At 42.4% G+C, this 15,028-nt stretch overlaps 1 protein-coding gene across 5 annotated transcripts in view; it reads left to right on the top strand.

Annotated features, from left to right (window-relative positions):
* sept12 (septin 12) overlaps window positions 1-15,028 on the top strand; it is a 97,955-nt gene that overhangs the window by 76,989 nt on the left and 5,938 nt on the right. For 4 of the 5 annotated variants that reach the window (XM_046074978.1, XM_046074967.1, XM_046074985.1 and 1 more), the window contains 5 exons: window positions 10,736-10,817; window positions 12,121-12,258; window positions 12,992-13,109; window positions 13,321-13,416; window positions 14,059-14,155. In XM_046074978.1, coding sequence (XP_045930934.1) covers window positions 10,736-10,817; window positions 12,121-12,258; window positions 12,992-13,109; window positions 13,321-13,416; window positions 14,059-14,155 — 531 coding nt within the window. The remainder of the gene's footprint in view (window positions 1-10,735; window positions 10,818-12,120; window positions 12,259-12,991; window positions 13,110-13,320; window positions 13,417-14,058; window positions 14,156-15,028) is intronic. The other variant, XM_046074972.1, reaches the window with a different exon arrangement.

Below are 15,028 nucleotides of genomic sequence, written 5' to 3'. Positions count from 1 at the left end.
CTTTCTGATAGGAAGCCTTCTTGAGGTGGTATAAAACATTTCTTCTTATATTCTGATTTGAGTTGTGGACAACTATGACCACATGAATTAAAAAAATTAAACATTTCACTGCCCAAGTCAGCTATAACACAAGTCTGGTTCATCAGACTACATGCTGTGGACAGATTTTGTCCTAGGATTTATTATGCATTTCTTCTTCTTCGTTGCATGATTTAGAATAATAAGGTGAGAAATGGGTCTATTCTGAGTTCATCCTGCACTGCAGCAGCTAATAAAGTCCATTTAATCCCAAAATCGCTTTTCTTTTAGGCAGGCTGGAGCAGAAAACAACTCACCTTTCTCAAGTTGTACAGTAATGTCACATGTGTATGAAGGTGGATCAAACAAGCTAATCTTAAATGTCAAAGTAGAGAGGAGCCTAGTAGGCCTATTTATTTTCATTCATTACACAATATGAATAAGCTATGCAGACAGTTGTAAAGAAAGAACATCTTTTTCTTCTGTTCTCTACTTGTTATAGTTACAAAGTATTAGGGGTGTGGGCTGTATTAAAAGTATCCACTGTTCTCCCATGCTCGAACACACAGTAACGATGAAATGTGTGCTGTTCTCACATTCTTCCTCTGTATGTACACATAAACAACAAGGCAGGGATTTATTGTTTGGGTACGTTATTGTTCAGTGTACATGCTCACATCTGAAACAAACTTTACGTGCTTGATAACTCTCCCACCCCGCAGACATCTACACGTCAATACCGATTTATATTCATAGCGGCAAGTGCTATGTAGCTCCACATAGGGGACACAGGAAGTGACATATAACACCTTCATGCAGCGTCATAACCGCGTAGCAAATTCACAGCCGCACCGGCAGAGCTCCAGAATATGCAACTCGGCCGGCTCACACGCGGATGCGCTTACAAGTGCGAGGGCCCGCCCAACGCTGCTTGCAGCTTTAATTAAATTATACAATGGGACATAAATGTACATATCTCTTTTAATTAGCTTCTTTATTTATTCACCTTTGTTATAATTACCTTATTTATTGTCCGTTATAATCTTCAACTTTATTAATTACTTCTATTTTAAATGTATTTATTTCTGTGTGTGCTTTAATATTTTTGTCTGTTTTATTCTTCCTTTGCTTTTTCTACCCTATTTATTTTCCCAACGGTATTTATTTCTGCCTGTCCTTTTTACATTTCTCTATGCATTTCTGCCTCATTATGCAAATGAGGAGGGGCTGTGGCTCAAGAGGTGAACTTCTCCCTTATTGGTGGATCAGTCAGAAGACAGAGCTTGACTCTACCTGCACACATAAACAAGCTTGCTCTTCACACAGTCAGATGGCTTCCTTCAGTGAACTGATATGTGTTTAGGAACTCCATTTGAAGATAATACTACCAGTCACATCATTCTTTCTCCACGGGGACGCTCTGACCTACAGAGTTTTCATTTAGCAACTTACACAGACAGAACTACGGGAAAGAGCTGCTGTTTGTGAGAACCACATGGTCAGCTAGCCACAGCTTAATCTGGAGTGCACTCGTATTCGAGTCTTTATGGTAAATGCTCTACACGGAGCAGCTCGTTGCTACTATCAGCTGCTGTTTCAACAAAGACGCCATTCAGGGTGAAAATTCAACTTTAACTTTGCACTTTAACAGTCGAAATGATTTAATGTAGGCTACTGTTCTTTTATGTCTAATCATTTTAATAATAGCACATTTTCAGCCCAGAGCCACTGCTCTTTATTCTGATTAGCTGTATCTAAACAAAATGTGACAACTGAATCAGATGATTGAGAGTCAGTTTAGTTCTCATTAATGTTAAAGTAGTTGCTTTTACATCCAAAAGTGTCTTTGAGGGTGAACTGATAAATGGTAAACCATCTGTTGATGATCACTATGGAATGTTCATTCATTGTAGACTGTCAATGAACTCCAGGATGTCTGTCCAAAAATACTGTACAGTATGTAGCCTAATTAACAATCCCTGTGTTATAGCTGACTTGGGCAGTGAAATGTTTCATTTTTTAATTCATGTGGTCCTAGTTGTCCGCAACTCAAAATCAGAATGTAAGGAGAAATGTGTTTTATAGCACCTCACGAAGACTTCCTATCAGAAAGTAAGGTATTTCAGTGTACTAGTAGACACATGTAATAGGTTTTATCCTTCCTGTGAATATAATCCAATTAATCTTATTTTCATATTGTATATACGTTGTGTTAACACCTTATTTTGAAAACCGGACATTGTGACGTGTTTTTGTGCTAATTTCACAAAGTCCGATGTAATTTGATAAATTAGGTTGTGTGCTTGCATCACATACTATTGAGATTTGATAGCCTCTCTTCAGATAAGACTCTCAGACTGCAACACTTGTCTTTCTAAAGAGAGAAACTGACAGAACAAAGTCTAACCCTGCCCGTCAGTTCGCTCTGCTCCGTTAAAACTAAATTTACCATACAGATTCGAATATGTGTGCACTCCAGATTTAGCTGCTACTAGCCTACCGAATGCTTCTCACAAACAACGGCTCCCTTTACCGCTGTTCTGTGTCCGTGCACGCCGCAAACTGAAACACGGTCTGTCAGAGCGTCTACACGAAAAGTAATTCAATTTTATTTATATAGCGCCAAATCACAACAACAGTTATCTCACAGCTCTTTTCATAAAAGAGCAGGTCTAGACCGTACTCTATGATGCTATTTACAGAAGCCCAACAGTTCCCACCAAGAGCAAGCACTAGGCGACAGAGGCAAGGAAAAAATTCCTTTTAAGAGGCAGAAACCTCGAGCAGAACCATAAAGAAGCCAATTAACCTCTTAACATTCCCACGGGCCGTCTGTTAGGCGGGGATGGTTGAACAGGTTGGAGGACCCAAATGCACACAAGGCTGACAGGTTCAGTTCAATGATTTATTAAGGCAACTAAAAGCGAGCATACTTACACGTGAATGGTGTGTGAGTCCAAAGTAAACCAAAATCGAACAGAAAATCTACAACGGGTGTGATCCTTAATCCACAGAACAAATGAAGTTCAGGCTGGAAACAGGCAGACAAGACAAACCGCAACCACAACACACTGCAATGACCAGACAGCGACTGAACAGAAACAGCAAACATATATACACAGGGTTAACGAGCAGGGTAGGGGCAACACAGGTGACAGAGATGAGACTAACGAGACACAGGCAGGCAGAGAGACAGCAGGGGAAAACAGACAGACACTAACAGGTTGCAAAACACAAGGCAAGAATCTAACTGGAACTCAAAACACAGAACAAAAGCAGACAGATCACAAATAACCAACAGGGAAACAGAGTGGACTGGCTAACACAGATCACCATCACGCAGGCAGTGGAAAAAACACTGGCCATACTGAACCCAAAACTAAAGACAAAGCTGAAACCTAAGACAGACTAAATAATAGATACAGAAAAGACTAAAATAACACTGAGAATAAACTAAACAAAGCAGGCAGGCACACGGCGTGACACCGTCAGGTCCTGGTATTTCGGTATTTGCACACAGCTGCTATGTTAACTTCATACTCATATGACACACCATTTGAAAGCTAAAATCCTGGTGATTCGACCAATGCAAACCATTTCAAGATACAATCACCACAGCGGTTACAATCGCCGCTTCTGTCAAACCAACCAGTACAAGCAAAATTGACGCGACTCACCTATGAAGCCTCATAGTAATCCACCGATCGATTATATTCCAACAAAAGCGGTCTTGTTACGTTGTCAAAGGTCCAAATGATCCAATCCAGTAAAAATATTTAGTCCAAAACATATTATTCCATCAATAAATCCCCAGAGACTGCTGCTGCATCGTTTCATATTTGCCGGCAGATGTGGCTCGTATGTCATTATAACTGTAAATAACGCCGATTTGAATGTAAACAACTACAATAGCTTGTATTCAAATTAGCCGCTGAACTCTGACCTTTCGAGTGACACCAAATCCGACCCAATAGGAGCTCACATGTCCCTTTCACAGCCTTCAACAGTCAACGAGAACCCGCACTGTAAGGAAGGACCAACCTCTATTATTTCCTGGGTAGGCCGAGCCAGTTGCAAGCAGGGACAATGACTGGCACTTCGTGTAGCCAATAAAATTCTGAAAATAACGATATCCAGCTTTAAGTAGGAAGTTCATGATCTAACAGTAAAAAACCCATCTAGGTAGTATGATGAAAGTCAGTGGGGCTCTAGTTGTCTTGCTTGGCCGTTTCCTCTTCAGGCATTCGAAGGCATGCATCACAAAGTGCTCCACATCACTTTGCATTTGAAGCCAGCAGAACCCATCTCTAATTAGCCCCAGTGTTCTTTCTACCCCCAAATGTCCCATTCCTTGATGCAGTTCTCTGATTTCATTGTTGTGGTGTTCTTTGGGGAGGAGCAGCTGATCTCTGCCATTGGCCCTCTTGTATAGGACTCCATCCTCATTCATCTGCAGTCTGCTCCACTGTCTCAACAGTATCCTGACAGTATCCTTCTACAACATTGCACTCTCCACAGTAGCCCTGATTGCATCCTGTCTCACCTCCGCTGTCGATGTTGAGAGGTAGCCTGGATAGGCCATCGGAGTCTGCATTCCTCTTGCCTGGTCGGTATCTGATCATGAAGTGGAAGTCGGCTAACTCACCCACCCACCTGTGACCTGTTGGGTTCAGTTTTGCCCCCTCACCTATGTAGGTGAGGGTGCAAAATAGGGGGGCATAATGAAGATAGTCCCGAAACCTTTCACAAATTGACCATTTCAAGGCCAGAAACTCCAGCTTTCTTGAATGCGTATGATAATTTTTCTCATGTGGTGTTAATGTTCGTGAACCATTTGCAATCATTTTTATCTTGCCTGCTTTTTTCTAACACAGCCCCAAGTCCTCTTATGAACCATCACAATGGAGTATGAAAGGCTCTGCAAAATCAGGATAGCCTAAAATAGGTGGTTCCGTTAGACAGTCAATCAACCTATTTAAACCATCTTGATGGGTCTGGGTCCAACTAATGGGTGTCAGGGGTGATGGCTGGCCCCTCTGCTTAGTACTCACCGCCTTAGAGAAGTTTGGGATGTAAGCCCTATAGTAGGAGAGGAAACCAATAACTCTGCTCAGCTCGTCTACTGCGAATGGTTCTTTGAGAGCTAGGACAGTAGCTATCTCGGCTGGGTCCATAGTATACCCCTCTTCTGATACCATCCACCCGTAACAGCAAACTTTCCACTTGAAGACATCACATTTCTGTGGACTCAATTTGACATCATGGTTTTGATATCTCTGCAGGATAGCCCAGATGTGGTCCACATGACTGAAGGAGAGTGGACTAGGTTGTCATCTAAGTATGGCTGGCAGGTGACATCACAAAGTCCCCTCAGACAGTCCCCCATACTCCTTTGGAACTCTGCTGGCGCTGAGCTGAGGCCAAATGTTATGCGGTTCCACTGGTACAGGCCTCAAGGTGATATAAAGGCTGTGAGAGAGCGACTTTCAGGGTCTAGGAACCGCTGGTGATATGCTTTGCCTTGATCCAAAACTGAAAAGTGGGAGCTGCCATGCAGGGAGTCCAGTATATCCTGGATCTGTGGTACATCTGGAACAAATAACAGACTTTGCACTGCAAACTGGGCTCCAACATGTGCACGAACATATGTGATTGTTATCTGTTCAATGGCCAGGCGTACTCCCCTCTTCCCTTTCTGTGCTCTCCCCACACTTTGGTTTGAATCTGGTGTCTGTAGCAACTTTAGCATTGATTTAGCTGTTTTCGCTGACACTGAGAACATTCTGCTGATCTTCTGAATTTTTCGTGCTTTGGCTGCTGTGTGCCCAACTTACCAACTACTTCTTCAATCACATTGCATCCAATGGTAGGTTGTTCTGCAATGTTGGTATCTCTGGATACTAACATGGGGACTAGCAGAGTGTCAAAGTCCAAATCAAACTCTGTTTCAATCTATCCAATATATGGGATTTCACTCCCATTTACACCTAATGCAACCAAAGGCCCTGTTCCCAACAGAGATGGGGACTCGAGTTTGAGACTTGGACTCGAGTCCGACTTAAGTTGCACACACAGTGACTTGAGACTTGACTTGAGACTCGTCCTCAAAAGACTTCAGACTCGACTTGGACTCGAGATACGGAACTCGTGAACAATGTTTATTTTTAGGAAACGTCTGATGAGCTTGCTCCTCTCCCTCCGTATCCTATAACCTGCCTACGGAACAGATAGTATCAGCTACGCGCGGAAATATGTGTGATCACCTGGTGGTTCTTGTGGAGGTGATGTAGTGTAGCAGGAAGACAGCATTAACATGGGACCTGGGAAGTGGATGGGCAACTGTGGGTCCCGGCTCAGCAGCCCCTTCCTGTTACCCTGCATGAATCTGTTCTGTCTGCAGCCACGAGAAAGATGGCCTTCCTGCCCACAGCGTCAGCAGTGTCTACATGTGTCACCAACTTAAGCCTCTCTGCATGCCTGGCATACTCTAGTCCATCTTGGTGATGGCCAGTTGTCTGTACTGAGCCTTGGCTTTGTTGCTTCTTCTACTTCCTGCTACTGTAGAGAGCAGTCGTGCTTTTCCTACTCTCCCCCCTTATCTTGGCTTGCTCCTATTTTCTGTCTACTTTGGTCGTGTGGAAACTTTCCCTTTTGACCACCTGCCTGCTGTTCTCCTGAAACCACCAAAATGGAATTAATCAACTCGTCACTCAGCGCTATTGACAAGATTTTCACCCAGAGACGTGCTTCACCGGGTGAGCCGAACTGTCCCAGTGGAACATTCGCTGCAGGCTACACTCACGACTCGTGGGAGACCTGGCAAGCAGTTTGCTTGGATGTTTTATCTGTGGAGGACATTGAAGATTTATGGATAATTGGAATTTTGTTAGTGGGCTTCCTGATTATTGGGCTTGGAATCTCCCTAATATATCGTAAAATTGGTAAGACAGCCGCCAGCAAATTTACCCAAAAGCTGTCTGGGGAACTTAAAGAGTGCTTAAATGGGGCAAACAAAAAGCTGAAGGTTTTACATCAAAGGGCTGATGGTGAACTGTTTCGTAACATCTCAGGCCGGCTTGTGGAAGCACAGAGGAGGATTGACACCATCGGGGCGCAGTCTGGTGAGCTGCTGAGAGTAACCACTGGTCTGACAATAAAATTAGAAGAAATGTCAAGATCACTACATGAACTGGATGCACGAATGACGCTGAGGATGAGAGCGATTGAAGGACACTGATCCGGATAAATGTTACCGAATCAACCTAAATTGGATTAAAAATTATTGTCTTACAAACACAGACTCATTATCTTCCTCGCACCATACACCCCCCCTCCCCATCCCTCAGATATTTATCCTTTTTAAGAACAAGAGTTATTAGAGCTTTTGACAGAGTAGAAGGTAACTCTCCCTTAACCAGGGATTCGTTGTATATATTAAGTAGTAGAGGTGTCTAGGGGCAACTAGGGGTAAAGTGTCTGCTCCCTGAGCAAGACACCCCTAACCCCTAACCCCAACCCCTAGTTGCTCCAGAGGCGTATGACCTCTGACATATAGCAATTGTAAGTCACTTTGGTAAAAACGTCAGATAAATTACTCTTTATTTATTAATTTATTTAGGTGTCAGTTCAGTGGAATAGTATTTACAAAAATTCAGCTGTGAAGCCATCTCGTCCCAAGGCCTTTCTAATTGGCAGTCCTCTAATTACCCCAGTAATTTCTTCTGATTATCAGAAGGTCAAGATCCTCCTTTTGTGATTCAGACAATCAAGGAAGATTAAATCTTTGGGAAAATGTTTCCATATCCTCGTCACTATGTTCAGAGGTGGCCATATAAAGATTCCTATAGAACTCTCTTAACATATTATATCTTAACATATCCACTGATTCATAGTATTTTTGCCTCATTCTGAAGAGCGAGAACTCTACTTTCTGTGACAGTATACAATTGTACTCGTATTTAAGTTAAGTTGTGACAATCCCTCATCATTTAACTCAATATACATATTGAGTTGGTTTCTTAGCGCCACTGATAAACTCAGATTTCTGTAGAAGAGATGAATTAAATCTCCATCTTGGTCTGAAGTCACACTGAACTTGGTGTCACTGAAGGGCACTAGATCCAGGTTAACTAAAGCGTGGTCTAAAACTAGAATGCCCCGATCAGGACATTACAGATTGTAGGAGGTTCTGTGAGATGAGAAGAAAATCTTTACTATTATCTTACTCTTGGATTTAGAATCCTCCACACATCTATACAACCCAAAGCCTCAGTCAGACGTCTCAGTGCCTACAATGCCTTAGAAACTCTAATAGGGATATTACTACTACGATCAAGGATAGAATCCATTACCAAATTAAAATCCCCATCAATAATAGCATTATAATCTCCCGCCTGCAGCAATTTGGCCTCAGAGTCAATGAAGAACTGTGGTTCATCTCCATTTGGAGCATAGATATTTGTTAGAATAGTCATTTGACCTTGTATTTCCCCAACCTTTCCGGGAACCATCACCTTATTGTGGTGGAGAGGTTTGCGTGCCCCGGTGAGCCTGGAGGCTGTGTTGTCTGGAGCCTAGTGCTCCTGGTAGGGTCTCCCAAGGCAAAGTGGTTCCAGGTGAGGGGCCAGACTGAGAATGGTTCATAAAGACACCTGGTGAAAAAACGAGGAAGAGGAGGAGAGACCCTGCCCGGAGGAAGCCCGGGGCCCCCGTCTGGAGCCAGGCCCAGAGGGAGGGCTTGCCGGCGAGCGCCTGGTGGCCAGGTTTGCCACGGAGCCCGGCCGGGCACAGCTGGAAAAAGCAACGTGGCCTCCCTACGCCTTCGGGTAGTGGGGGGGAAATCTCTGACTGTTGTTTGTGCATATGCACCAAAAAGCAGTTCAGACTATTCGGCCTTCTTGGAGACCCTGAATGGAGTTCTGTGTGGGGCTCCTGTAGGGGACTCCATAGTTCTGCTGGGAGACTTCAACGTCCTTTAAGCATCTGTACAAGATTAAATCCATCCATAATTTGCTGCAGTTTTTTCTTGTACTGTTATCGTCCCAGTGTAGATTAAAATCGCCCATCACTATAACCTCCTTTTTAAAATCACACTGCTTTAACTTTTCCTTGAACTTATCATAAAAGTCTATGTTAGCAGATGGTGGTCGATATAAGACTATTAATGTCAAAGACATCTGAGGTGCAAGAGATAGATTTAACCCAACACATTCTAAATCAATTGGGGTTTTCCACTGGATTTCACTGCACTGTATGTTATCTCTCACATAGATCATTACCCCTCCCCCTTTGGCGTCAGCTCTATCTCTCCTGTAGGAGACATACCCCAGAACTAAAAGCGCAGCAGTAGGGGAATTTTTATGCAGCCAAGTTTCGGATAGGCAGAAACAATCCAGATTTGATTCAGTCAACATGTGGATAATTTGATCGCTTTTTGATTTTAAGCTTCGAATATTTAGATGTCCGCCAAAGAGACCTTTTGATCCCAGATTATGCGTGCGTTGTTTACAGTGTGTTAGCGGTGCTCGCCACACCGGCTTTGTGAAGACTTTCGCCGCTGGGTCCCCCCGCCATGTCGCTCACACGCGGGAGCCGTTCTCGTCGCTGCAGGACGTCCACCTGACGAACCACGGCGAAACCCCGGACCGTCTGGACTAAAGCGCCGCACAGAAGCACCACCAAGTTCAGTGTTGACAATGGCCGCTCCGCGGACGTGAACCGCTGCCTCCACGGTGAATCACGCCTAAGATCCAGCCCACCATCCACGCAGGCGCTAACCTCACCAGTCCATCTCAGCTCAACGCAGGTATTCACCTGAGCCACCTGAGCCAACGCTGGATCCCTGGAGACACTACCCGGGAGCACCGCCGCTGGAGATGCACCGGAGCCACAGGTAGGCGCATCAGGAAGGTTGGATCTGCCACCAAAAAGGACAGGTGCAGACTACAACGGACAGTCAGGACTGCAGAAAAGATCATCAGTGCCAACCTGCCCTCCATTCAGGACTTTTCTATAGTCGCCGTAGGCCCTACAGAGCACTGTACACCAAAACCAACAGACTCAGACTTCTTCCCGCAAGCCATCACTCTGATGAACAGCTGACTCTGACTCACAGTGTCAGGAACAATTCCTGTGCTAATCAGCCACCTGTTTACTGGTTTCCACTTATTATTTATTCATCATTCTCTATTTCTTCATACGGTTCATATTCTCATATTGTACATTGTCCAAACTGTATACCAAATCCACCTACCTCAAGTATATAACATCTGCACATAATACTTATTTATTCCAGCATCCTTTCCACTGTGCTCCATCGCACTGTGTTCATGTGTACATATATGCATTTATGTGTATGTGTACCTGTATATGACATCCACCTCTGACATGTACCTAATAATAATAATAACAATAATGGTAATAATAATTCACCCCTGCATCCTTTACACTCTGCTCATCTCTGTCTATATATTGCTTTTGTTTATAGTGTGTATATTGTGTTCTCTATACTGTAGCCTGTGTTTGATTTTATTATTATTGTATTATTGTATAACTAAGCACATCGTAAGCAATGTACAATCCAGAGTCAAATTCATTGTATGTGTACACATACCTGGCAATAAATCTGATTCTGATTCTGTGATTTCATTTTCTAATGATTGACGAAGCATAAAGCATTGGCATGTGTGTAACACTCCCCCCGTCCTTCTCTGTGTAGTGATTGAGGAGAAGGGAGTGAAGATGAAGCTGACAGTGATCGACACTCCAGGATTTGGAGACCAGATCAACAACGAGAACTGGTGAGTGGCTGGAGGGTAGAGGCAGAGAAGAAGATGGTGCTTTCCATACTGGCTACAAAAGTATCTGCGTATAAGTGATTTCAGTTATTGTAATCCAAACCAGAAAGCAACAGAGTTAATGGGAAATATAGTCTTTATAAGAAGAAACCCAGTCATAAAAGACATTTATAGTTATTATGCACCTAGTAATCACAGCAGTCTGAGAGAACATGCAGATTTTATTTTATTTTTTATTTTATTTATTCAGGGAGCTTCACTGACAGCAACCTCTTTGCAAGAAGACCCTGATCACAAATACATCGTTACACATTCACACCTGGAAGCTGCCCAGTACAATGAGCAGTTGGAGTTATGGGCCTTGGTCAAGGGCACCTCAGTGGTGGTAAATAAGGGAGGGAAAGTACTGCTTGTTTTACTTACTTTCCAGGGATTGGACCGGCACCCTCCCGGTCACAAACTCGCCTCTCTAACAATGGGTCACCACTGTCAGATACAGAAGGGTCTGTCGGGTTTTTGTGTCCAAAAGAAGCTTTTTGCCTCTCGGAGGGTTTTCGAGTACATGCAAAGTGAGATAACTCAAACACATATTATTATATAAGTCTTATCTTTATGAAAGAAAGAATTAGGAGAGTGAGACATTTGAGAGCGTTTTGTTGGTTCTGTCCTCCAGAAACCCAGAAAAGTCATCATTTTTTATGTTTGCTGTAATATACTCAATGAGACAGCTGTTGGTTGTTTTGTCTGTATGTTATTGATTATTGTCCTATCACGTATGTGAGTATTATTATTTTCACCTAGTATGGATGTAAATATCTCAAACAACCTAAAGCTAAAAGTGAGCACTTTTTTGTAAACTTTTTCTGAGTTACCATTTTAAATCCAATGTGAAGGAGTACAGAATGAAAATCTTGACTCTGTCCTAATACTTTCTGACTGCACTGTATTGTGAGCACTGTATGAAATGTACATCAAATTTATATGAGATGGCTTGTGCATATTTTACAATAATTTACTCACAATTTAATCTGACATGCATGGTCTCTTTGGAAATAAATAAAATTGCTAGGATACTACATCAGATATGAACCAGCAGTGCAATGTATTATTATATACATTTGTCTTTATATCAACAGTAACTCTATGAAAAGATCTAAGCCAATGAATTGATCCTACTAACAAGTAAACTAGTAAAAAAAACTATTTAGGGAATTCAGGAATATAAAGATTAAATGCCAACCTTATCCTTAAATGACCAGAATATTAAAGTCATTGAGCAGCTCTTCCCTGCTGCTCCTCTCCACAGCTGGGAGCCTATAGTAACATACATCAACGAACAGTATGAGAAATACCTGAGAGAGGAGCTGCATGTCAGCCGCAAGAGGAGAATTCTCGACAGCAGAGTCCACTGCTGCATCTACTTCCTCCCTCCCACTGGACACAGGTCAGTACTCATTCACTGCCAGGTTCAGCATCACATGGATTGATGGCGGATTTTAAAGTCACATATTTAATTCACTAACCATGTATATTCATAATTAGAGCATTTCACACATTTCACTGGACTATCCCTTAAAATTTTTCTGTCAATATGTTTACTTCCAGTTTGAGTCTAAATGTGATTCACACACACTGTAACGTTACACCAAGTGTTGTAGATGTGCAGACAGATAAGCTGAAACAAAAGACATTGGCTGGTGAGCTGTAGAGATCTTCAAATTAGTGAAATAACACCCAAAAGACGAGGTTGACAAGCTTGACCCACATGATGCACATCATATTATCTGCTGCTTTAGCTTGTAGTTTGGGTTTAGTGCTCACCACCATCATTGTCAATTACTAGAGCTGGAACAAGTGACCATGACTGTTGACTGTTACACTATTCAGATCAGGTAAAAGTTTTCGCCACATGTCATTACTGCATAGGAAACTACCGCCAACAATCATTGCATTTACGTTCATTAATTCCTACAGAGGCTTTTTTCACTTGGACAAAAAAGTGGCAGAGCTACACCTATGGGTGTAACTCTCTAAGCTCTGTGGGGCTTAGGCACAGTGGTAGTTGTAGAGACATTTAACACAAAACCTTATGGTGGCACTAGAGGACAAATCATCTCATCAAAGGCATTCATTGCTCATCAGTGCTCCGAAAAGTTAAAAGAGGTATTTGTTTACAGGTTACGTCCCATTGATGTTGAGTTCATGAAGAGGTTGGGGAAGATAGTGAGCATTGTACCTGTCATCGCCAAAGCCGACACACTCACCATTGAGGAAAGACAGGAGTTCAAAGAGAGGGTGATGAAACACACATCCACATGCACAACTAAACTTGTTTTCTTTATCACTTTCTTTTCCTCCGGAGGATGTTCTGATTGTGCAGCATGAACAAAATCTGTTTTTTGTTTGAGTAAACCCTCACTACACCACCTGATACCCTCACATTTCCTGCCTGTAAAGAAAATTTACCTGACACGTTGGACCTGTTTAACCTTTGATCCTTGGACAGATAAGGCAAGACTTGGCAGCCAATGGGATTTGTGTTTACCCCCAGAAAGAATATGACGAGGATCCAGAGGAACGCATCCTCAAAGACAGGATCAGGGTAACTTCTCAATTCCTGTCATGTCACAGCAAGAATTGACACTGTCTTCTATTACTCTTCACTATACTAGATATAGATTGTGTAAAACTTTGTGAAGACATGACCAGCAAAAGATCAGATACAATCGCATCAAAGTTGTGGTTTTTTGTCAATGTATTCGGTTTGGACTTTGTTTAGGTTCATATTGCTCATTGAAGTTCACTAGCTTATCTTCTGGCCCTCTATTATAGAGGGACCTTGTGTCAACATCTAGGTTCCAGACCTTAATTATTTCAGTTTGGAAGCAACAAGGTACATACACAATGCACACAACGAGTGGGAGGGGGGGAACAATGTCAATATATAATATAGGTGACTCATAATTCCTGATCTAAAACTTGAAATGGAAACTCTTTTTGTTTACAAAGACATTTATATAATCAGATTATGCCCAAAATTCAGGAAAAATACTTTACATACTGAATGTCACACCCATAGTCAGAAAACTACGATCTCATATGATGCAACCCTTACATAATTGTTTTTACTTTGCAGAGATAAGCATCTGCAATAATGTATTCACAGTCCTCTGATACTGTAGATCTGTTATAATGAATGAATCGAAAGCAGCGTGACTGAGACATGCTCATACTGTGTGTCCAGGAAAGCATTCCCTTTGCTGTGGTGGGAACGGACAAGGAGCACCAGGTGAATGGAAACAAGGTACTTGGCCGTAAAACAAAGTGGGGAATCATTGAAGGTAAGGCAACAGTTTAACATCAGTGGTATTATCATTTACTTCTTAGTTGCTACTGTGTACAAATTGTGATCTCATTTTTGGCAAAGCATATATATAGGTGCCACAAAGTGTTCAATGACTATAACAGCTCCAAACTACCATATCTCCCAAGATGCCACCCTCACTTCTTACTGCAGACAGACATCCAGTTTCTCCACAGCCAATCATTGTTGTGTAAGCAGCACTTATGACATTTGTATCTGCAGCAGTGATCTTTACCTGCCATCATGTCACTTCCTGCTTCAGTGGCAATGATATTTCCAAACAAGCAATGGCATTTCTACATGTGGCAGTGCCTCTAACCACAGCAACACTACAGTGAGGAAAATAAGTATTTGAACACCCTGCTATTTTGCAAGTTCTCCCACTTAGAAATCATGGAGGGGTCTGAAATTGTCATCGTAGGTGCATGTCCACTGTGAGAGACATAATCTAAAAAAAAAAATCCAGAAATCACAATGTATGATTTTTTAACTATTTATTTTATGATACAGCTGCAAATAAGTATTTGAACACCTGTCTATCAGCTAGAATTCTGACTCTCAAAGACCTGTTAGTCTGCCTTCAAAATGTCCACCTCCACTCCATTTATTATCCTAAATTAGATGCACCTGTTTGAGGTCGTTAGCTGCATAAAGACACCTGTCCACCCCATACAATCAGTAAGAATCCAACTACTAACATGGCCAAGACCAAAGAGCTGTCCAAAGACACTAGAGACAAAATTGTACACCTCCACAAGGCTGGAAAGGGCTACGGGGAAATTGCCAAGCAGCTTGGTGAAAAAAGGTCCACTGTTGGAGCAATCATTAGAAAATGGAAGAAGCTAAACAT

The sequence above is a fragment of the Micropterus dolomieu genome, linkage group LG02 (genome assembly GCF_021292245.1).
Source record: "Micropterus dolomieu isolate WLL.071019.BEF.003 ecotype Adirondacks linkage group LG02, ASM2129224v1, whole genome shotgun sequence".
NCBI lineage: Eukaryota > Metazoa > Chordata > Actinopteri > Centrarchiformes > Centrarchidae > Micropterus > Micropterus dolomieu.
This window is presented reverse-complemented; position numbering and strand designations above follow the sequence as displayed.